Source organism: Nicotiana tomentosiformis, chromosome 2, assembly GCF_000390325.3.
Source record: "Nicotiana tomentosiformis chromosome 2, ASM39032v3, whole genome shotgun sequence".
Classification (NCBI taxonomy): domain Eukaryota; kingdom Viridiplantae; phylum Streptophyta; class Magnoliopsida; order Solanales; family Solanaceae; genus Nicotiana; species Nicotiana tomentosiformis.
The window spans coordinates 98,738,540-98,761,053 of record NC_090813.1 but is presented as its reverse complement, the minus strand read 5'-3'; the positions used below and the strand labels follow the sequence as shown (position 1 = coordinate 98,761,053).

The 22,514-nt window shown below is 32.6% G+C and overlaps 1 protein-coding gene and 1 long non-coding RNA gene across 5 annotated transcripts; one reads left to right on the top strand and one right to left on the bottom strand.

Moving 5' to 3' along the window:
* Nucleotides 1-7,284: 7,284 nt before the first annotated feature.
* Nucleotides 7,285-11,070, bottom strand: LOC104097146 (uncharacterized). 4 transcript variants are annotated; one of them, XM_009603669.3, is made up of 3 exons: nucleotides 10,974-11,070; nucleotides 9,624-10,457; nucleotides 7,285-8,817 (listed from the first exon to the last, which is right to left on the bottom strand). In XM_009603669.3, the coding sequence occupies exons 2-3, from the start codon at nucleotides 10,335-10,337 to the stop codon at nucleotides 7,534-7,536; spliced, it is 1,998 nt and encodes a 665-aa protein (XP_009601964.1). In that variant the 5' UTR covers nucleotides 10,338-10,457; nucleotides 10,974-11,070; the 3' UTR covers nucleotides 7,285-7,533. The 4 variants fall into 4 exon arrangements, with proteins under 4 accessions (XP_009601964.1, XP_009601966.1, XP_009601965.1 ...); XM_009603671.4 differs by lacking the exon at nucleotides 10,974-11,070 and adding an exon at nucleotides 10,834-10,960; XM_009603670.4 differs by lacking the exon at nucleotides 10,974-11,070 and adding an exon at nucleotides 10,675-10,815.
* Nucleotides 11,071-15,595: 4,525 nt separating this feature from the next.
* On the top strand, nucleotides 15,596-20,976 carry LOC138906629 (uncharacterized). Its single transcript, XR_011414123.1, has 2 exons — nucleotides 15,596-16,901; nucleotides 20,304-20,976. It is a non-coding gene; the product is annotated as an uncharacterized lncRNA (long non-coding RNA).
* Nucleotides 20,977-22,514: the final 1,538 nt, after the last annotated feature.

Below are 22,514 nucleotides of genomic sequence, written 5' to 3'. Positions count from 1 at the left end.
GCGTCAGTACTAATATATCACTATTTTTTAAAAAGATAAATATATAAATAAAATTTTTACCGAACTTTACGAGCGTCGATGACTCCATATTTTATAATATAGGTCGGCCTCTATTAGGGAGTATTATCTATTTCTCGTAGTCAACCTTATTTAAGTTGTTCATCGTATTCACGCCATCCTTTCTATCCATCTTAATAACCTATTTAATTTATTGAAGTGCGTTTCCCGTACAAGATATTAAAAAAATGGTCCAAGCTTACTTCTCCTGAAGAATATACGGTAGTTATTGATTACTCATTTAGAAAAAAAAAAGAGATAAATAATAATTTAGCGAAGTACTTCTTCTCAGGGTTAATTTCACTGATGGTTATCCAACTTATCATTTATTTCACAAAAATCACTTATCTATTTTTCATCACTAAAAAGTCACTCAACTTTACTTTTGTAACTTAAAAGTCATTTTAGTTCAAACCCTATAAAATATCCTATAAAAATATGACATAACGTTAAATTTAATTAAAAAATCTAATTATAGTGCCACATAAGCTTAAATGGACCATACCCAATTTAGACCCATTTCATCCACTATTTGATTTGACCCATAACTCAAATGGGTTTAAATATTTTGAACATTAGACATGGCATGGACCTATAAAATATCCAATAAAAAATATGACATGTCATTACATTTAATTAAAAAATCTAACAATAGTGTCACATAAGCTTAAATAGACCATATCTAAGTTAGACCCATCTCTTCCCGATTTGACCTATAACCAAAATGAGTTATTAATATTTGAACAATTAACTGGACTAGCACTTTGATTTTGTGGTTAATTTGTAGAAAAAGAAGTCTAAGAAATTTAAGAAAAATTAAGTTTTTTTAATTTATATTTAAGTTTTGGTTGTACATTTACGGTCAATGACACAATACGTTATCTCTTTCTTTTGTCCAAACTATCGCTATAGGTTGTCTACGATTACGGTGTGTATTGAAAACTTCTACTATGCAATTTCATTGTGGGTGTTTCTTACTGAGCAGTATTTTTGTCTGTTAGTATTGATTAATAAGCAATATTTTGATTTTAATGGAATAGTAATTTGTAAAAATAGGTTCTTATTAGCTTGTTATTCTTGTCTTTTAGTGGTACATTTATATGTTATGTGAAATTGATATGGTAGTATATTTTAACTTCATGAAAAATTATAAAATGATATGACGGATGCAAAAACTGGTTTTGTACTAGTTCTGTTTACATTTTTAATGAAATTATAGGTGGTGGCATTAAGGTTATTACGTAACAAATAAAGTAAGATATTTTTACACAAAATAATTGTTCTCTTCTTTTCCTTCTAATGGTCAAAATATTAAAACCTATTTGGGGTATGGGTCAAATCAAATTGTGGATGAAATGGGTCTAAATTGGGTATGGTTATCTAAGCTTCTTCTTTATTTCCTGCTAATTTATCTGCTAATGTCTATGGGGCACTATAATTAGATTTTTTAATTAAATTTAATGTTATGCCATATTTTTATAGGATATTTTATAGGTTTTGAACTAGAATGACTTTTTTAAGTTACAAAGGTAAAATTGAACAACTTTTAAGTGATGAAAAATAAATAAGTGACTTTTTTGAAATAAATAATAAGTTGGATGATCAGTGAAATTAACCCCTCCTTCTTATTAATGTTACGAAATAACTTTATAGTGAATATAAGAAAACTTGCATGACGGAATAAGTTTTTTTTTTAAAAAAATTGTGTCTCTAACTTCGTATCAGTATTGGATATCGGTTAATAAAGTTAGGTTTTAATGAATATATACTTGCAATATAATATACTCTACCAGCTTCGTTCTTTTTGTTGATCAGTTTGACTAAGGATCTTTTAGTGGTAGTCATGACATCTAAATTCAAAGCATATGAATATGAAAATAAACGGCATCCAATTTAAAAAAACTCCAGATCGAGTGTACACATGTGACGCCATTAAAGTTGGCATCTAGCTTTGTTTTGCTGTCATCTTCTGATAATTGTGCTCTCGTTGACTTCTTATTTATTTTTTTGAATCATATATTGACGGAATCTGCCCTTAGCCCACCCAGATTCCCTTGAATCAGGGAAATGAATTTCTCTTTTTTCCATTTATTTTATGTTATTATAGTACAGAATATTGGCTTGAGATTAGGTTATACGAAATTGACATAGTAGTAGTTGTTGTTTTACTATTTTTAAATAAAATTAAATCATTTATTCTTAAACAAGTAGTTTGCAAAATGAAATATTTAGGCATTTGAAACTTAACATGGTCTTCCTAGAATTTGTTTTCCAAAGCTTTAATTTTGAAACGTAACATCACTTTAGTTAGTAATTTGATCACGTCTATTTATATTGCTAATTATAATTAAGGACCAACCAAGCTGGAATATAGTGTGAGCATAATCTCAAGGCTGCCGCACACGAAATATTGAGTTACCTACTACTTGCAGCGTATAGCTCTTTGTATTGCAGTTTTGCTTTTTCACAATTAGGTAGCAAGTTTACAAGTCAACTTCTCAAGTGAAAAGTGGAGATCAAATTTGTATTTCTTTATTCTAAATCAGATATTTTGAATTCGAGCCTTGGATATAAAGTTGTGTTTGTTAGGAAGTGTTTTTACTCCCAAATATAATTTTTTTTGTACGAATCCGAATTTAAGCCCAATACGAATAATGGACACAAAAAAGATTGTAATATGAAACCGAAATGTGGAAAATTGCGTGCGTTCATACTCCGTAAAGAGCATAGGCGGAATTTTCCAAGAAGTTGTACAAGTAATGACGTTTGAGTGTGGGGAAATCTTGAATTAGGCTCGTCAGTCATCATCTCAAAGTAGCAGTTGCTTTTTAGTTTATGTTCTTTATCCCAAATTCGCTAGTCCAATTGGGAGTTAAAAAAACAACCAACAAATATTCTTGATGCATTTTATACTTGTCAAAATAAATCAGTTAAAATTGAAGGAAAAAAAAAGGAGAGAATTGTTAGTTGATACTCAACATACTTCTCGAAAATTGAAGAAAGAAATTGTTTAAGAGAAAAAGGGAGCCGACATAACATTTTGCCAAAAAGGCCGTTTGCTCCATTTTGGTTTTGTTATACTAAGGACCGTTTATCCATTAAATTTTTATTTTGATTTGTCCATAAAATTTTGAAAGTTTTTAGAAATTTCAAAATTTTCAGATTTTTTTTTTCCACACTCACAAAATTGCAATATTTTTTCAAGTGAAATGCATATCCAAATATAATTTCAGATTTCAAATACTATTTTTTTCAACAATTATAATTTTTATGTTCAAACGCCTAATAATATTTTTGGTTTAAAAGTCAAAACATCCACTACCTACACAAATGATTTTTGAGTAAAAATTATATTAGTCAGGGTCAAGATAACGTGCTAATTGCAAAATTAACTTTAGACTAGAGTTCTTGTATTCTAAAAGATAGCGACAGCAGCCCTGCCCAAAAAATACGTCTGTATTGACTTTAATTTGCTACCTTTCGTTAATAACATCTATGTAAGTGATTGCTCATTGTATAGCGATTTCAAGGAATAAGAAGGAAAGAAATTTGTTTGTATATATTCACCTTTGCTCTAGTCATTCCCATCTTCCTATAGTATATCATTGACAGTTCAGTGTGAGTGTAACATATGCCTTTTTGTAAGTTTCCTCACATTGTCTCATTCTTGATTTTACTCTTTAATGACACAATTAATTGCCCACGAAAAAAAGAAAGAAGACAACTGAAATAAATCCTAGAGAAAAGAAGAACTTTGGAAAGGCAAAGAAATATGAAAAATGATGTTTGTTGTATAGATAAATTCCCTTTTTCTTGTTTTGGTTCCTACTATGAGGATCTAGAGCATAAACTAAATGTTCACAAGGACTCAACAGTTTTGTATTCAAACTATATATATATATATTGCGAAACTTACTAAATATTTATAAATATTTAATTATAAATTTAATTATTATTATATATTGACTTGGGATCGTGGTAGAAACTCAAAAGTTTCAAATCTTGAATCCGACTTCCGACTCTAAGTACTCGGTCGTACAAGGGAAGCAGATATTTCTAGTTGCTAACAATTGTGGACTTGTCAAACTTGTTGGTCAGACTGGTTTAATACAAGTCAACTAAGCATCTTCCATGGAACTAGAATTACTGCAACTAGATAAACTTAGACGCAACTTAGGCCCCTTTTGATTTGTGTTCAGAATTCAGATGTCTGACTTTTCCTCCGCCATTGGTTCACTTAGAAAAATTGTCCCCATCTTTCCACTTTTGTTTCTAAATTCTAAAAGTAGTGCAAAAACAGAATTTCTCCCAATTATGTTCACATTCCATGGAACAGTTATAAGATAGCTAGTCTGATGATCAAGAAATTATATTTTGAACCAGAATGTCACGAGTTTAACTTTCCACTGGCCTCTGGTTATTGCAGTCTAATTGATTTTCGCTCTCACTTGCATAGGCGGATCCAAAATTTAAAATTTATGGGTTCCTACCGTAATCACAATTAAATATTTATAAATATTTAGTAGATTTCATAATAGAAATATAACGTATATCCAAAAGTAACTGAATTCCCGAAAACTCAGTAACACCACTCTAGATCCGCCACTGCTCACTTGTTGTTATTATTATTATTATTATTATTATTATTATTATTATTATTATTATTATTATTATTTTGTTAGTTGCTTAAATGTCCAAGTTCTGATAATGCTGATAAAATATAAATGTTCAATTACTTATATCGCAGGCTTCATCACTGTCTTTATCCAAACGAGGATAATGGCAAAAGAGAAAACGGAAAGGATTATCGATTTTCAAAGGTTTAGAAATTCCAAAATGCCGTGACGAATTTACTCGTGGAATTTATTATTTTTACATTTAAGTCCAAGTCTTAAATAGTTGTTTTTTTTGGGGTACGAAGTCTTAAATAGTTGTGGTACCACGTAACGAACGAAAAGTGCTTACTTACGTCAATGTATACATCAAATTATACTAACTTAAAATGATAAGTGCTAAATAAAAATATATATTAATCAATTATAATTTAATAATATAAATTTATATATTAATACATATTATTCATTTTTTTTACCTTACTATAAATTCTAGGTGCAAGCAAATTTTTTCAAATGAATGGCCTTGAAGGAAGATATAGATCACTTTGGTATTTTTGTAAAGTCTGCTTGAAATTAGTTTGTAAATGGGTAACTAAGCTTGGTTGAGCTACTGGATTTTTACTTGGTCAAAGTTTGTAAATTCAATCTTGGAAAAATAACAATGTAAAAATAATAGCCAAAAAGATGTATAAAATTTGTATATCTTTTGTATATATATACATTATGTATGTTATATACAAAAATTATACAAGTCTTATACACTTTTTCGACTACCAGATATAAATAATTTCTGCCGCGAAATAAAAGTGATAATAACCCTAAATTCTTTGTCGTGACGTGTAGCCACGAACTTCCTCACCAATAATTCTGAACCACTTTCTTTTCCTTTTCTTCTAAGTAGTTTTGTAACTAATGAAGTAAATATCTTTTTTATTTCTCAGGTCATTGAGAATTATGTGGTAGATTGGACTTCATTAAAGTCATAAAGAAATAAACAAATAGAAGTAAATTTACAAAACTCAAAAGATACGCAAAGTGATAACAGTGTGTATTAGTCTCTGTTTGCTAAAGATGCAAGACTTTGAAAAATAAAATCTTGAAAAGGTGTAGTGTTTCATGGAACTTACAGCAGAAATAATGTCTTTTAATATGATCAGAATGTGCATTTTATAAATTTGTTTAAAATTGGAATCAAATTTCCAAACCAATATTCCAGAAATCAACTGTTGGAATTTGAACTTTATATTTATCCGTTATAACTTGAAAAGATACCGATATGCAAATTCTAAATACAAAAGGTCTTATTCCTAATTGTGCGTAGGAAAATTATAGACCGTAATTCTATTATAAAAATTTCACGAGACGCCCTATTTGGTAGCTACTATTTAATTTGTACTTAATTTTTAAAAATTATTAATGGATGCCCAATATTACATACTTTCGGACAAAAACGCTACTCCTCTTCACTTGTTTCTTTTTCTTCTTCTTCATCTCATTCAACAAATAATTTCAGCAACTAGGCTGTTTGTGTTTTCAATCGAATTACAAGTTCATTTTCTATTCTTTCGTTTCATGAATGGAATTACTGCATATACACTATTTTCACTATGTTGTATGTCATTCTCGGCCTTTCTAAGTGTAATATTCCATCATTTATTTCTTGGGGTAAATTTTTGCCACGAATAACTTTGGGTTCTAATGGGTGTCAAGGTACAACTGATTTATTATCATCTTATAAAGCCAACACAATAGTGCGACAAAAAGAGAGATTCTTGAAGATGATAAAATGGTTTGTTAGATTTATTATTGTTTCGACAAATTAATGATTGGGGTTTATTCTTTATGATATTTGAAACTTTTGTTTCAAATTTGAGCTTATTTGGAGAAGATTTGGGCGTTGAATCATGTGTTAAATTGTTGAAACTCGAAAAACAAGTTTTATTTCTGGGAGTTTGAACTTCAGATGAAAACGTCTCAAGTGTATGCAAAAAATTGGCTGCACTTCAGAGTAATTAATCTTAAGTGCACCTTAAGAGCAATTTTACGCTTTGAAGTTTACACTACATAACTTTACACGCGATTTTCTGAAGTTTGCACTGTTGGGGGAGAACTTCAGACGCGAACATTACCCGAAATTTTGTTACTTCGATCTGAAGTTTGTACTGTCACGAGGAGAACTTCAAACACAGAACTACTCGAAATTTCTAACTTCAAACGCGAATTTTTGGAACTTTAGATGTCGTTTAAAGTGTATTCCAATGGGGGTTAAGTTATCATTTTTGTGCAATGCGGGTATAAGTTCAATAGTGGCCCCAAGATCAGGACACATTTGACCGATTGACCAAAAATAATTATATTCGCTAGCCAAATATATCAAAAATATGATAAAATATGTATATTATATGTGTATTCAGGCCCAGATACGAGAGTGAACTACGAAGAAAGCTGCATTACTGTTGCAACTTACATCCCAATCTCAATGAACGTAAAGCAAACCGAAATATTTATAGTCGATTTGGTGCTTTATTCTTAAAGGAATAGACAACTTTGTTAGTCTCACTTATGCATATTCTTAAAGCATGTTTATTATACAACTTTTTTCAAGGAAAACTTGCACACAACTAAGAAAGCTTCATAAATCAGTTCTAAAGGTCCAGGAAATTTCTTTAAGTTACAACTCATAGAGGAGTTACACAATGTAATTAAAACATCAAACAGATTTACATTTCTTCTAGAGCAAAGAGACTACTACATGGAAGTTTTAGTAGCTACTACTAAACTATAGGGACATGTAGATTTCTTAAGGATGAAACTAAGAGCTCACGAAACTGCCAAATTACTGAAGTCCCAGTCTAAAAGATCAAGCTGTGGATAGAACAGAACGCTCATAAATTGCATATGGCTGCAGCCTACTTGAAGTAGCTTCGACAGTTTGTTCTGAAGCACCAAAACACAAGTATTGGTTCACCAAACTTTTGTTTCCAGTGATGTGTTTGAACGTCGAATCTGATGATTTAGCTCGTACGTGATTAGAACAAGAAGCTCTAGCAAGCTCATTCTCAATTTGGGTGGCTTTTTGTTGGTCCAAAGAAGTAAGTGAAGATATTGACGAAACTGAGAATGAACTAGAGCAAGATGATCTACGACGGACACTAAGATGTGGTATTGCCAGCATAACACCATTTACTAGCCCCGACGCAAGTTTCTTTTTCGCTGTTGGACTTGGAACGTTACTCCTAACGGAGAGTGTTCGTTTGTTGTTTGGAAGAGATGAAGGCTTGGAGAATCTTTGTCGAAGAGGAACAGGTGCTGCTTCTGAATTTCTAGCAGAACTATGATCCACAAATCTCTTGTCTCCTTTCCTTATTTTTGGCCAATGGAAAAAGCTTTTCAGCCTTTGTGCAGCATTATTTGCAGAACTTGGTTTACTCCCATTTCCAGGACAACAACTTTCAGTACTCAAATTGTGTTGACTTTGTCCTGTTGGGATGCTCGGCTCTGAGCTTTCATAGCCATCGCGCTCAATCCCCGTGTATAAGAATATTTCAGTGTCAGATAGTCTGAATGAAGTGCCAGGACTGCTACCTATGTTTTGCATTTTTAAGTGTGATGCTACGGCTCTCCTTGCTGAATAATCGTGATGACTTAAAATTCCTCCAGCAGAGATCAACTGTTTCGTAAGGAGTTCTGATGAAGCAGAAAGTGGCCGTTGCCTGAGGATATCAAGTGGTGTCATTCCATCCTTATCGCGAGTGTTGACATTAACAGCAGGGACAGTCATTAGTAATTCCACAAGTTCAGAATGAATGTTTCCAGTGACAGCTAAATGAAGCGCGGTTCTACCATCATTATTTTCAGCATTAACAATTTCTTCAATGTTGAAAAACTTCCCACAAACTAACTGTTTCATGAGCTGGATTTGATGGTCCAATCTACGGAAACAAGGAGTTTCGAAACCAGTAATCGCGACATGGAGAAATGTTTCACCAGCATTGTTCCTTAAACAGACCAATGAGGGCAGTGCAACAATTAAAGCTTCAACAACAGCTAATTGGCCTCTAGAAGCAGCAATATGTAATGCAGTGTTGCCTTGATTGTCTGTGGAGTTGATAATATCAAAACATTTTATAAGATGTTTGACAACCTACATACATGAACAGACTGAATTAAGGCACTAAGAAAATATTAACCTAACTGCTAACATTAATATTAGCTCTTTCAAATACACAAGATTTCCTGATCACATCAATTACAACATCAAAGCTTGTTCTGAAGGTATTCTTCCAACATGAGAAACACACAAAAGAGAGGTAACACCAAATGAGAAGTAAACCATTTATTATTAGATGATAATACGATCCAAAAATTCAACTCATCTTTTTACTGTTTTAAAAAGACGTAGGTAGACCCTGACCAAAAGCAAACATCAGTGCAAAGAAAAGTTAATTTGCTCACCACATAGAAATGTGAATCACTATTTAGACAAAACCCTCTTAAATTGTAAGTCAATTACACAATTGATCATATCAGTTTGATATATCGCGTCTTGAATTGGAAATCACAAGCTAGGGAAATCTGATACACAGATTTCTGAACAGGAGTACTTTCTAAAGTAGACATATTAACTAATCAAGACTCTATGAAGCAGTAAGGCAAAATAGATGATTGTCAAAGTTCTACAACACTCTACTAACATACAGTATAACATTATAAGAATAGTGTTCTCATTTCAAAGCCTCAAATTAAGACTGACTCGATAAAGCGGCTAGAACAAGAGCCTCATACAATCAATGGTAAAGAATTGCTGGCTGAGAAAGAGAAGTGCTGAGTTTAGTTGGCATGCAGACCATCAAATTTAGTAGTTTTGTACTAAGCAGTTATTTTCTCCTTCATATAACGAACATATAATGCAAAATGCTGAAATTAGTACACAAGCAAAGCAAGTCATACCTCAACTTGGCCCTTTCCAGCAGCTGCATGCAAAGGCGTCGCGCCCTGAATATCTCTATAAGTCAAAATATCATCACAACAATCAGCAAGAAGCTCCTTTAGTACCTGCAAATTACCTCCTCTAGCAGCAGCATGAATTCCTCTATTCATCATCTCCCATTTATAAGCAGATGGAACCTCACCACTATGTTTATTATCCAATTCTCCACCATCACGCGCCAAAAACCTCGGTGATACAGCAAAATCAAACAAAACCCTAAAAAGATCACAACTTTTACTCCTAGCAGCAGCATATAATATATCAGTAACACCATATTCCCCTTCTCCAAAAACCAAAAGTGAGTTCCTTTCTAACAATTCTTGAACAAAACCCAAGTCTCCAGCAGAGGCAGCGGTATATAAAAGCCATCCACCATATCCAGCTTTAAGTAGGGAATTTTTCCCTTTCTTAGTATCACATTCAAGCATCAATTTTCTTGCAACTTGTGACCGGCATCTAGCCACATCATCAAACTGTTCTTCATCATCCCAAACAGATTCAAGCCTTCTAATCCTACGTAGTGAAGTGAGCTTAATAAGGTGATTACCATCTAATCTAAGAAGCTCACGGACCAAATCATAATGACCATTAGCAGCTGCATAATCAATTGGTGAAGCATACCACCATTGGTCCCCTGTACTCTCCCAACGAAGAGGAAAATATGTTGGAGGCATTTTAAACAAACAGTTTTTCAATATACAGAGAGAACTTGAGCCACAAAGATAGAATTTTTCTAACTGAAAAATGTCCAAGATTGCTCTTTTCAACAGCTTCGAGAGGGAAAATTAAAGATTCTGCAACAAGAAAACTAAACAGTTAACTATCACAAAGAGATAGGAATGAATGACATAAAGGAATTTGACCCACAAAGCAACAATTATGAGTAAGACCCTACTGAGATACAAGCAATAAACATGTATTCAAGAAGAGACGCAATGGAGTAAATGAGTTATCTTTAAGCTTAGAGTACACACAATGATCAAATAATTGGTTACAAAATAGTTGAACTACCTCCAAGTATACGAATACTAACTAAAATATCCAAGAAAATGGTACAAAAATGTGAAGAATGACAGGAGAAACACATGGATAAAGAATCATTTAGTTATAAAAAAGAGAAGACAAAAACCAGAAAAGGTTTGATATATGAGAGAGAAGATAGATTGAGACCATCATTAGTTAGTCCTGTAAAAATTGATGTGTACTCTACCACTAAGAAATGTTCAGAGGTAGTTTCTCACATAATTAAGAGAATAAAATTCATGGAAAGAATGAACAAAGTTATTGGAAGTGCAAGAGTAAATACGTACCAATTCATGAAAAGGAGGAGAGATTCTTCATAGAAATATGGAATAGGGAAGTGCAAGCGAATGCAAGAGTTAGGTGAAGGAAAAGTATTTATCTAGGCCAATTTTTGTATCTAAATCAAAAGTAGTTTATATTAAAGGTCTTAAATAAAATTATTTACTGAAATATTTTATATTTATTATTTGATACAAATATTGAATAGTATAGATCTTTTTTAATTGAGTGAATAAGGAATTGTGACTCTGAGTGAAAAGGCTGCTAATTCAGAAGTGAAAGAAAGCGCCAAAACTGATTCCGCGGAACTATGGTAAATTGGTAATTAGTATTACCAATCATGCCCCATTTTTAACTTCTTTTCTTCATGTCGGTACTAATTTTAAGGAGGGCAGAATTAGTGCATGTAATTAGTATTAATGTAGTAGAGAAAATATCAAAGATTTCTTTCCAAATCTGCATTTTCAAAATTGATCCCCTTTATATATGATTATAAATATTACAGCGTATTCATTATTCGTCTGTTTTACTGAGATCAGTTTCAAATGATAGTTTTACTGTATATAACTAATACACCAAAAAAGAATTTGTGGCATTAATTGTTGGAGGATCTATATTTTGTAATAACAACCTCCCTTGAAATTTTCTTTACGTCACTTTATCGAATAAACTTGGATTATTTCAGAGATTTTTCATTTGGTCATCTTTGATCTTTTAGGGGTCGTTTGGTTGGAAACAAGTTATTCCATGATTAATTATTCCAGGATTAATTATCTTATTCTTCCATAAGGATAAAAAATACTATAATTTCGAGATAATTAATTTCGAAATTAATTATACCACGATTTTATCACAACCAAAAATAGTATAAACTCATCTCAATTTTAATCATGAGATTAATTATCTTTTATTTCTCGTACTCAAACGAGCCCTTAGAGCCAAATTATTTGATTACTAGACACCAGGTGACCACCTAACCAAAAGTACTTTTCCTTTGCATAGAAAATTAGCTGACATGACTAAGGTAGTAATTAGGTTCTCTTTTACTTTTCAGTTTTCATAGGGGCAATTACACAGTTGAAATTAACAGGATTCGTAAAACTAAGATAGGTTCTTAGCTACCGACGACAATAAAAAATGTTGCATAAAATTTTATAGGCAATTAGTTACTTGCAACTGTATTGATAGACACTGACGATTTAGCAACAAAAAAAAGAGTGTTCATAAAAATTTCAATAATTTCCAGTAAATAAATGACTTTTAGCGGCATTTATTTGCAGGCAATTACACATTAAAATCGCCCAAGAAATGTCTTACTTAGCAAGCGGAGTTAATTTTTCAAAACAAAAAAAATAACATTTGATATTGAAAAATATCTCACAATGAGTGGATTTGATTAATAGATATTTGGCCAAGCTTCTACAAGGCCAAAAAAATTCAAAGTTGAAGTGTTTAGTCAAGTTTTTAGAAGGAAAAAAGTGTTTTTGAGTAGAAACACAAGCAGTTTTGGAGAAGAGAAAAATGTAGTTTCTCCCTAAAATTACTTTTTTGAAAAGCAATTTTGAAAAAAATATACTTAGAAACACTTTTTAAAAGTTTGATAAAACTCTAATTGCTGCTCATAAATATTTTTTCAAATTAATTTGTCAAATATAAATTGTTTTTTACCAATTGAGAAAAAAAAATTAAAAATATTTCTCAATATAAACTGATTTTAAAAGATTGACGAACTGGCTATAAGTTATTTCCGGAAAATGTATTATCTACAAAATGAGTGCTTAATTCATGTCTTCTCTGTCCAAGAACCAAAGAAGAAGAAAAGTTGGCCATTTTGCGCAAATCTCCCATGCCTAAGTTAGAGGTTGCGACTTGCCGTATTAGTTCTTTGCCAAAGTCAGAGACTTGAAACTATACCAAACACGACATAATGGACCACCAATCGCTGTTCCAAAACCTAATCAACACTCTAAAAGAAGAGATTGCCCATGTGAAAAAGCAGCTTTTAATTTAGCTTTTCCGAAACTAAAAGTAGTATTGATCAAAAGTAAAGAGAGATACTCCTATTTGGTTATACTTGTAGCTTTCTAGCAGCAATAATAATGCATGTGAGATTGCCCAAATTTTAGCTCAGTGCTTATACTACCTTTTCCACTGTCACATTTTCACAAGTCCTGTTTTTTCCCCCCCTTTTATGTGTTCAGTTAGAAAGCAACATTATAGCATGGGCACATAAAAAGAGCTGAAAATAGAGAGAGCGATATACAACATATATCTCACATTAATTAACCGTAAAGAATTTCAATGTTTTGTTGTACTTGTCTTGTTACAGTTATACTACGTACTATCTTAAGATTTTCAAATAAATGTTTAGATTCCTTTACCTAGTATTAGAATTATAAACCTTTATAAACTTGTGTTCTCAATCGCTAATTCATTTTCATAACCATTTTCTCTGCTTTCGGCCTAAGCATAAATTGTTTTTAACTTTAAGGCTGGTTCGTTCTTAACATAATGTGTTAAGCCTTCTTTCTATTCTTCGGGCCTTAATTCGACTTTTTATATTTATCTAGTTTGTTCTTCAATATGTTGAACTTTCCTGAAAAAGTGCTCCGTATAATTGTAATTTGTATGAATCTTTCATTCCACGTGATGTAACTAATTCGAAACTTAGTGATTACATGCACATTCCACTCTAATTACCAATTAGGGTGCAATCTCAGACTAGTAAGCTAAACCTTTCACCTCACCAATCAAATATCAGTCATTTATTTATTAACCTTATCCTTTTCTCCAACCTTATCAACATATTAAAGAGGAAATAAGCATAATATTAGAGAGGAGCATCGGAGCATAACCCAGTGGCCAGTGGCAATCATCAAAGAAAATAATATGAACATAATTCATATCTTTGACATCTGAATTCTGATTGTAACAACAAATTGGGCTTTCTTAACATCCCAGCCGTAAACGCATGCACTTGAATTTCGATGGGTCCGATCGTAACGATATGTTGTTGTGTTATCATAATCAATTGTTGATGGGTCCGATTGTATTATTATAAATAATTATTATTATTAATTTTATCATTACTATTACTATTAACTTGTATTCATATCCGCGCGTTGCGTGAAGAATATTAAATATAATTTTTCATTAAAAAATATTACTTGAAAACTACGACGCAAAAAAGCATGTAAATGGTATTATTTTATGAACATGTAAATACACTGGATATTCATACATTCAAGTCTATCCAAATTCTACTATTTTTCTTGAATTACAATTTTGTTATTTATGTACTTGAAGAAATTGAAAAAAAATCAGGATGAAATTTTTATTTAAAATATTTTGAAATATTTATCATCTTTTTATTTTCTTCATGAAATAGTAGATAATACTATTATACAAACCCGTCGACTGATAAATAATGTACAACAATATGAAAATAGATGAGTCATGATATAATTAGTATGTTGAAAAGTCGCCTAATTTGATTGATAGATAGATATCCCTTGGAGAATATTTTGGCCGACCAAGAAACCTTTGTTGTTGTACGCAATTTTATTTATATATTATTTGTAATAATTATCACTGTTTGTTAGAATGCTGAAATCTGATGGCATAGTTAGATAAAATAAAAATTTTGAGAATAATAGATTTTTAATTAAGAAAATATTGGTGATGGAGTTAAGGGCAGTAGTTTTTTTGTTTGAAAAAGATGAGGGTTTTGTGGTTAAGTGTTTTCTAGGAATTGTCTAAATTTACCAATAAATTTTTTGAGTAATATTATTTAAATTATTTTTCCAATTAATTCAAATTATACATATCCTAACATTATATTTATTCTCTTTTGGTATATTTTTCTACTGCTACATTTGATTAGTTTTTCCATTTAGTATTTTACATATAATTTAAATACCCTTATTTTTTTAAATTAAATTATAATTTTAAATTCATTAAAATTATAAAGAGAGAAGCCTTTTATTATTTTGTTCAAAAGTCTAAAGAGAGAAGCCTTCTATTATTTACATTCGTCACGTTGTCTAGATTTATAAATAATACTTCTGTGTATTATTCAGTGACTTTATTATTGTGTATTGGTTTTTTTTTTTTTTGGTTTTTAAAATTTTTTATGAATAATTGTAAAATTTATCAAGTGACTTTATAGTACCTTGACATTTAGCTTAATCTAATGAAAAACAATATTTAATCCTAAAATTGCCAATTAGTGACTTTTAATTATGATGTCACTTGACTTAATATGGTATCTTTGCCTCTCCTTTTATTATGTATAGATAATATAATATATAATACATAGGTACCTCATTTAATATAACATAGATAATATAGATTTCTTACTTCGTCTAAAATATGTTCTTTGATTATTTTGTATAAAATGTATCAATATTTTAATTATTTTTTGCTGCATTATATAGATTAAGCAATTAGAATTTTTTTCTATTTTATTTTCAATATAAAGTATCGATTTTTACATTTTTACTTCGTCCAAAATATAGGTTATTTTATTATTTTATATAAAATATATCAATATTTTTAGATTGTTTTCACATTATATGGAATAAGCAATCAGGCTTTTTTCTATTTTATTTTCAATAGAAAGTTTTGATATTTATAATTTTTTACTATATTGCTTGTAATTGTTTCGAATTTAAAGTAGACTTTTCTTTTATGTTTAAATTTAAATATCAAAAATAGTAACTAATTATTAATAACACATAGTGCATAATTTATTTATTTTAAATTTAATTAAAAAAAATTAATTATTATCTAACCTAACTAATTTTGTCCTAAAATTGCCAAGTGGCTTTTTATTATGTTGTCACTTGGCTTACTATGGTGTCTTTGCCTCTCCTATTACATATAGATAGAAGATATTATAAATATTATCATTGTTATTTTGTATTACTATTATTGTCACTACTATTATTATATTACTACTATTATTTTGTATTTACTATTATTTTGTAAAGTCTAATTGTGCAAATAAAACCTTATCTTTTCTAGATATCTCCGAAGATCCATATTTTGTTTGAAATCCTATATCCTCTTCTTCTTCGATTGACTCTCCATTTCTCTCATTTCTCCGATCAATTGAGTGAAAATTAGAGGGTTTCTTCTCAACAACCCCCCTTAAGTTGGAGGGTAAAGAAGTTACCCCCAACTTGCATAGAATGGAACTATGTGAAGGCCCGGAAAGCTATTTGGTGAACAAATCAGCTAACTGAGAGGAGGAAGGAATGAAAGAGAGAGTGATGAGACCGGAGAGGAATTGTTGCCGGACAAAGTGGCAGTCAAGTTCGACATGTTTGGTTCATTCATGAAAAATGGGGTTTCGGGCAATATTGATGGCTGCTTTACTATCGGAGAGAACGGGGACTAGTAAGGAGGGAGAAATGGAGAGATCTTCAAGTAAACGGGTGAGCCAAGTCAATTCGGCGACAACTCGACGCATTGAACGATACTCTTCTTCTATAGAGGAAATACTAATGGAGTCTTGTTTCTTAGACTTCCAAGAAATAATAGAGCCACCAAGGGAGATATAAAATCTGCTCACAGAATAGCGAGTTTCAGGGCAAGAGCCCCAGTCGGCATAACAAAAGGCAATTAAATTGAGATAGGGTTGAGAGTTCAAGATAATTCCCTGGCCTGGATCTAATCTGAGGTAACACAATACTTGGAGAGCTACATTGAAGTGAGAAAGGCGAGGACTTTGCATGTATTGACTGAGCTTGAGGACTGCAAACGACAAATCAGGTCTGGTATGGGTGAGGTAATTCAGCTTACCCACAAGATGTCGATATACAGTATGATTTGGAAGAAGAGGGTCTGCATCTGAATGAAGTTTTGAAGATGGTTATAATGGGGAAGACACATGAGGAGTTGCTGCAATATCAAATTCCTTCAGCAAATCTAAGGTGAATTTCCTTTGACACAATTATGCCTTTTTTCTTACATAAAATCTCCACACCTAGAAAGTAATGTAGTTTCCTAGGTCCTTCACTTTGAATTATGTGTGCAAAAATGATTTAAGACTTGCAATCTCGACTGAGTCATTCCCACTAATGAGAATATCGTTCACATATACTGCAACAATAGATGTCAAATTGCCTTGTCGTTTAAAAAATAGGGAATAAGTCATTCATAGAGGAGGAATAGTCTTTGAAGCTTAAGGCACCAGCAAGCCTGGCATACCATTGCCGAGAAGCTTGTTTAAGCCCATACAAAGACTTTTTGAGAAGACACACATGATTAGTACTGGGATGAGATAGGCCTGGTGGAAACCTCATGTAAACTTCTTCTTATAAATCCCCATGTAGGAAAGCATTGCTGGCATCTAGTTGATAAATAGGCTAATGTTTCTTGGTGGCTACTGCCAGTAAACATCTGATAGTAGTCATTTTGACTACAGGTGAAAATATTTATGTGTAGTCAATACCCTCTCTTTGTATATCCACCCTCACCACCAATCTGGCCTTTAATTTTTCTATAGTTCTATCTGAATTGTGCTTTACTTTGTATACCCGCTTACAAGGTAAAGCCTTTTTACCTGTTGGTAATGGAACCACATCCCAAGTGTGGTTTCTGTCCAAAGCTTCAATTTCAGAATGCATAGTTTATTTCCATCCTGGGTGTGCAAAAGCCTAGGAAAAACTAGTAGGTTCTGAGATTTCTGAGATGGATTGCATAATATGTTGATTCTGATGAGATAAAGCTCCAAAAGAATAGATAGTAGGGTGACTAGGTTGAGCAAAGCAAGAGGAGGTAAGGTATGTCAAGTACACACTGTTGCAGATGTAATCATTTAGATGTGTAGGCCATTTGGAGATCCCAAGGGATTTTCTGATTACTGGTGATGGTGATGGTGTGTGAGAACTGGAAGGTATGTGTATAGGAGATAGCTGGGCCGTTTTCAATAAGGCTCACGCTAGGCGCTCACCTTTTTTGGCTAAGCTCTATCGTATCTTGTTGGTAATGGATTGAAAGGAAGGCGTAGTGAGATGAGAGGGAGAAAAAGATGAGTGAGAATCTGGTGAAATGGGAAGAACATGTTCAGTAGGTTTTTGAGTTGGTGAGGGATCAACAGAGGTGAATTTTGCAGGCTTAGGATAAGGAAATATGGGTGATGGAGTTGAACTGATTGAGGCAAAAATGGTACTTGTCTTCATGAAAAACTACATCTCTGTAGACAAGTACCTTCCTTGAATCTAGCTCCAATACATTGTATCCTTTCTGCCCTAAAGGGTATCCCAAAAACACACAAGCTTTTGCCCTGGGCTCAAACTTGTTTCTCCCACTAGACAATGTGGACACATAACAAAGACATCCAAAACTTTTAAGAAACTTGTAAGCATGTAACTTATTGAATAGAATAGAGTAGGGTATCTGTCCTTTGAAAACTTTAGAAGGCAACCTATTGATTAAGTAGAGGTGGCAGTCAACAAACACTCTCCCCAGTAAAAGATAGGAACATGTGATTGAAACAATAGAGCCCTTGCTATTTTCAATAGATATTTGTGTTTCCAATCAATAATGTCATTTTGTTGAGGGGTTTCCACACAACTTGTCTGATGGATGATGCCTTGAGAACTTAGAAATGTTGCTTCCTATGAACTTTTTCCTAGTTCAAAAGCATTGTCAATCCTTAACTTCTGCACTTTAACACCAAATTGTCTTTCAACCATGATGAAAAAGTTCTTTAAAACTGCAAATGCATTTCCTTTGGTACTTAGCAGAAATGTCGAGATACCTCTGCTAAAATCATCCCCTATGGTTAGGAAATATTTGAAACCATTATAGGTAGGAATCTTATAAGGGCCCCAGGTATCAACATGAATCAACTCAAATGCTCTTTTGGATGTTATTTGACTAAAAGGAAAAGAGAGTCTAGTTTGTCTAGCTCTAGGACATACATCACAAAAACAATCAGAATCAGAAGAGATTGAAATAAAATTGAACTATTTTATTGAAGGAAAAGGCAAATGCCCCAATCTATTGTGCCAAAGAGTTACATTAGAGACTGCACTTGCAGAAAAGGAAAAGGAAACTGAAACTTGACTAACATCATTATGATTAGAAAAGGAAACTACATTAGGTTGTGAACTATCTCTAACTCCAGTAGGCTCCAACATATATAGCCCTTCTTTTGCTTCACCAAAAATTTGAGGCCTCTTCATTAAAGGGGCATGCAATAGACATTGACTAGATGTGAGTAAAATAATGCAATGAAACTGTAGACAGAACCTATTGAACGATAGTAGATTATATCTAAAGCTAGGGACATGCATAATATTTTTCAAAATGAATTCTGGAGATATAGGAATTCTGCCTGTATGAGTGACTGTTAACTTGAAAGAATTAGGAAGATTTATATGCAATGGAGTGGGTAAAGGGGTCAGAGATAGAAAGGCATTTGAGTCAAAGCACATATGTTCTGAAGCCCCTTAATCAATAATCCAAGTACTAGAATTAAAAACTGAAAAATATGAACCATTGTACTTGATAATAGTACCAGCCACAACATTTGCATTGATCTCTGAATTAGAAGTTCCTGCATCCCCAACCTTAACCTGCTTGATCAGCTGCACTAACTGTGAAAATTGATCTTTGGAGAGGTGCTGAGTTAAAGGCTCATTGTAGTTGTTGTTGTTTTCTTCTGTTGGCTCAGCTGGAAAAACCTCATTTTCCCTAACTTGAAACTGAATTCCTTTGGTATTGGTAAATTCAAAGTCCTCAGGAAACCCTATGATTCTATAACAATCATTGATTGTGTGACCTATCTTCTTAAAATAGGTACAAGATGCATTAGGATTGAATTTGGTTTTCTTTCCTTTGTAGGTTGGGTTCTTCTGTGTTGGGTTTTCAAGTTTCTGCATGGGAGTTTTCTGGAATTGTCCATAGTTCCTTTGTGTCTGTTTTTCATTTTTCTGTGTGTAGTTACTTTGAGCTACAAAACTTCCTTGGTTCCCCACCATGAAAGATGAAGAATCAGTAGAGATTAGAGGGTTTGCATAGATTTCTCTCTGATTTTCATCTTGTAGAATCAAGGAATAAGCATGGTAGATGTTGGATAAAGGGTTCATTATCAAGATATTTCCCCTAGCTTTTCCATAGCAATCATTCAATACCATGAGGAATTGAATAAGTATTTCATCCTCTAAGGACTTCTCTAGCTTTTACTTTCCATCACAGACACAAGTGCATAGGCACTTGACATCACAGTTCAAAGAATCCAGCTCATCCCATAATCATTTGAGCTTTGTAAAGTATCCTGCTATGTTAGTTGTTCCTTGAACTAACCCTGATAATTCTTTGCGCAGGTGATAGAGTTTGGCACCACTTGACTGTCCAAACCTATGTTCAAGACTGTTCCACAGATCCTTGGCATACTTTGAGTAGATAGTGTTATCTACTCAAAGTATGACATGGTGACCTCTTGGCTTATAAGCTCACTCTCCAAAGACATTGGAGATAGTGTCCTTGGCATACTTTGAGTAGATAACACTATCTCCAATGTCTTTGGAGAGTGAGCTTATAAGCCAAGAGGTCACCATGTCATTGCATCTACTCCAAGGCTGAAAATCCTTGGAAGTAGCAGCTGGAGCTGGACAGGTTCCATTGATGAAGCCTAATTTATTCTTGGCTAAAAGTGCAATTAGCACAGACCTCCTCCATCCCTGAAAACCTCTGCCAGTGAATATTGTATTGACTAGGGTCATTCCAGGTGCATCAGAAGAATGGAGGAAGTAGGGATGATTTGGATCGAAGGTTACTCCACTTCTAGATCCAGTTTGGATGATAGATGTTTCTGTATTATCATGCATGGTGAGGAAGATGAAGAGAAAAGAAAGTGAGATAGAACAGAGAGATGATTAGATCGAGCTTCACTGCTCTGATACCATGAAAGATTTTAAAAGGAAGAAGACGTATTTAGGAATTTTCTCTGTTGCATTCCATTGTGTAGTCATCAATCTATATATACAAATTATCCTATCTAGAAAGAATAAAGAGTTGTACACTTGTCTAATTTCTATAGGCTATGAGAATAACTAACTAACCACTATTATTATTTACAATGCCTAATCACATGTCTCACCCATGTGAGAATAATATGATGATTTAATGAGTCCACTTTGATCTGGACGGTCATACACCATATCAATTGCTGAGGGTGCTCCACGTGTAAGGTCTAATTGTGCAAATAAAACCTTATCTCTTCTAGATATCTCCGAAGACCCATGTTTTGTCTGAAACCCTATATCCTCTTTTTCTTCGATTGACTCTCCATTTCTCTCATTTCTCCGATCAATTGAGTGAAAATTAGAGGGTTTTTTCTCAACAAGAAACTCTTAGCTTTCCGATTCCGAAAATACTTGAATATCAATCCTTCAATACCATCTTACATAGTCAAAATATACCGAAGTTTTACATGATATAGAGTGGCATTTATTAACAACATGGTAACATGTAACTATGTGATCAAAGGTCACATAGTTAATGTTATCATGTTGTTTATAATGACAATCTTACAAAAATCAAACTTTGGACTGGCGAGTAAAATCTAGAGGTATGGATACAACTCTCTTGTGTTGTGAAATCATCATTTACTTCTAGGCTATGGAAATCGAAATCGTTAGAACATTTTAGCTTTGAGTATTTTCAAAAATCGATATTATTTTTCTTTGGAAACATTCGAGTATTCTGAAAAACTTTGGGAAGTAGTGTTATACATAATTTTAAATTGGTTTAATAAGATACAACATTTTGGCAATTTTGGGTTTGATTAAAGTAAAGGAAATCTCCCATCTAATTTTTAGGTACCTAAAATTAATTATATTATTCAACGTCAAATTCCATTAAAGTCTATTTTGAGAAGGGCATGTCGTTCGAGCCTAACAATGGTGAGTAATTTATGATTGCATTTTTTGACATTTTAAAGGAATAAACTTTGGATTTGAAGTGTAAAGAGTATTCTCTAGGAGCCAAAGAAGGTTGCAGTCTTTACATTCAGGTTTAGTAACCTAGATGTTTCATTCAATCTTTCTAAAACTTGATGTTCTGTGGTTTATTTTTCTATTGAATTCGTAAGATAAGATAGACCTAAAGTTATTAGTTGTTTGAATGTGAAGTAAATTTAACACATTCAAGCCTAGCACTCTGTTATTAAAAGGTCACTCTTGTAATATGTCTGGTCGAATGTTTATATCAGAAGTCCTCTGCAGAGATGCTTTCTACTAGGGAAATAAGCCTTGTTTGAAGATTGAATTCAATCGTTTGAAGAAAACCTCAGTATTGAATTTACTATTTTCCCTCCTATGTAAAAGTTATTGAAGATGTTGATGAGTTACATTGCATTTCGTAATCTGAAATGCACAGATATTGCATTTCCATACCCTTTTTTGCTTTCTGTTATTTCTCTTTTCTCATCACATATGTCTTGAGTCATTTAATTTCGTAACTGTTTGCAGACTGGTGGAAATACTAGTGCCAATCTGATATGGGAGATGATGCGAGCTCCTAAAATTACACCA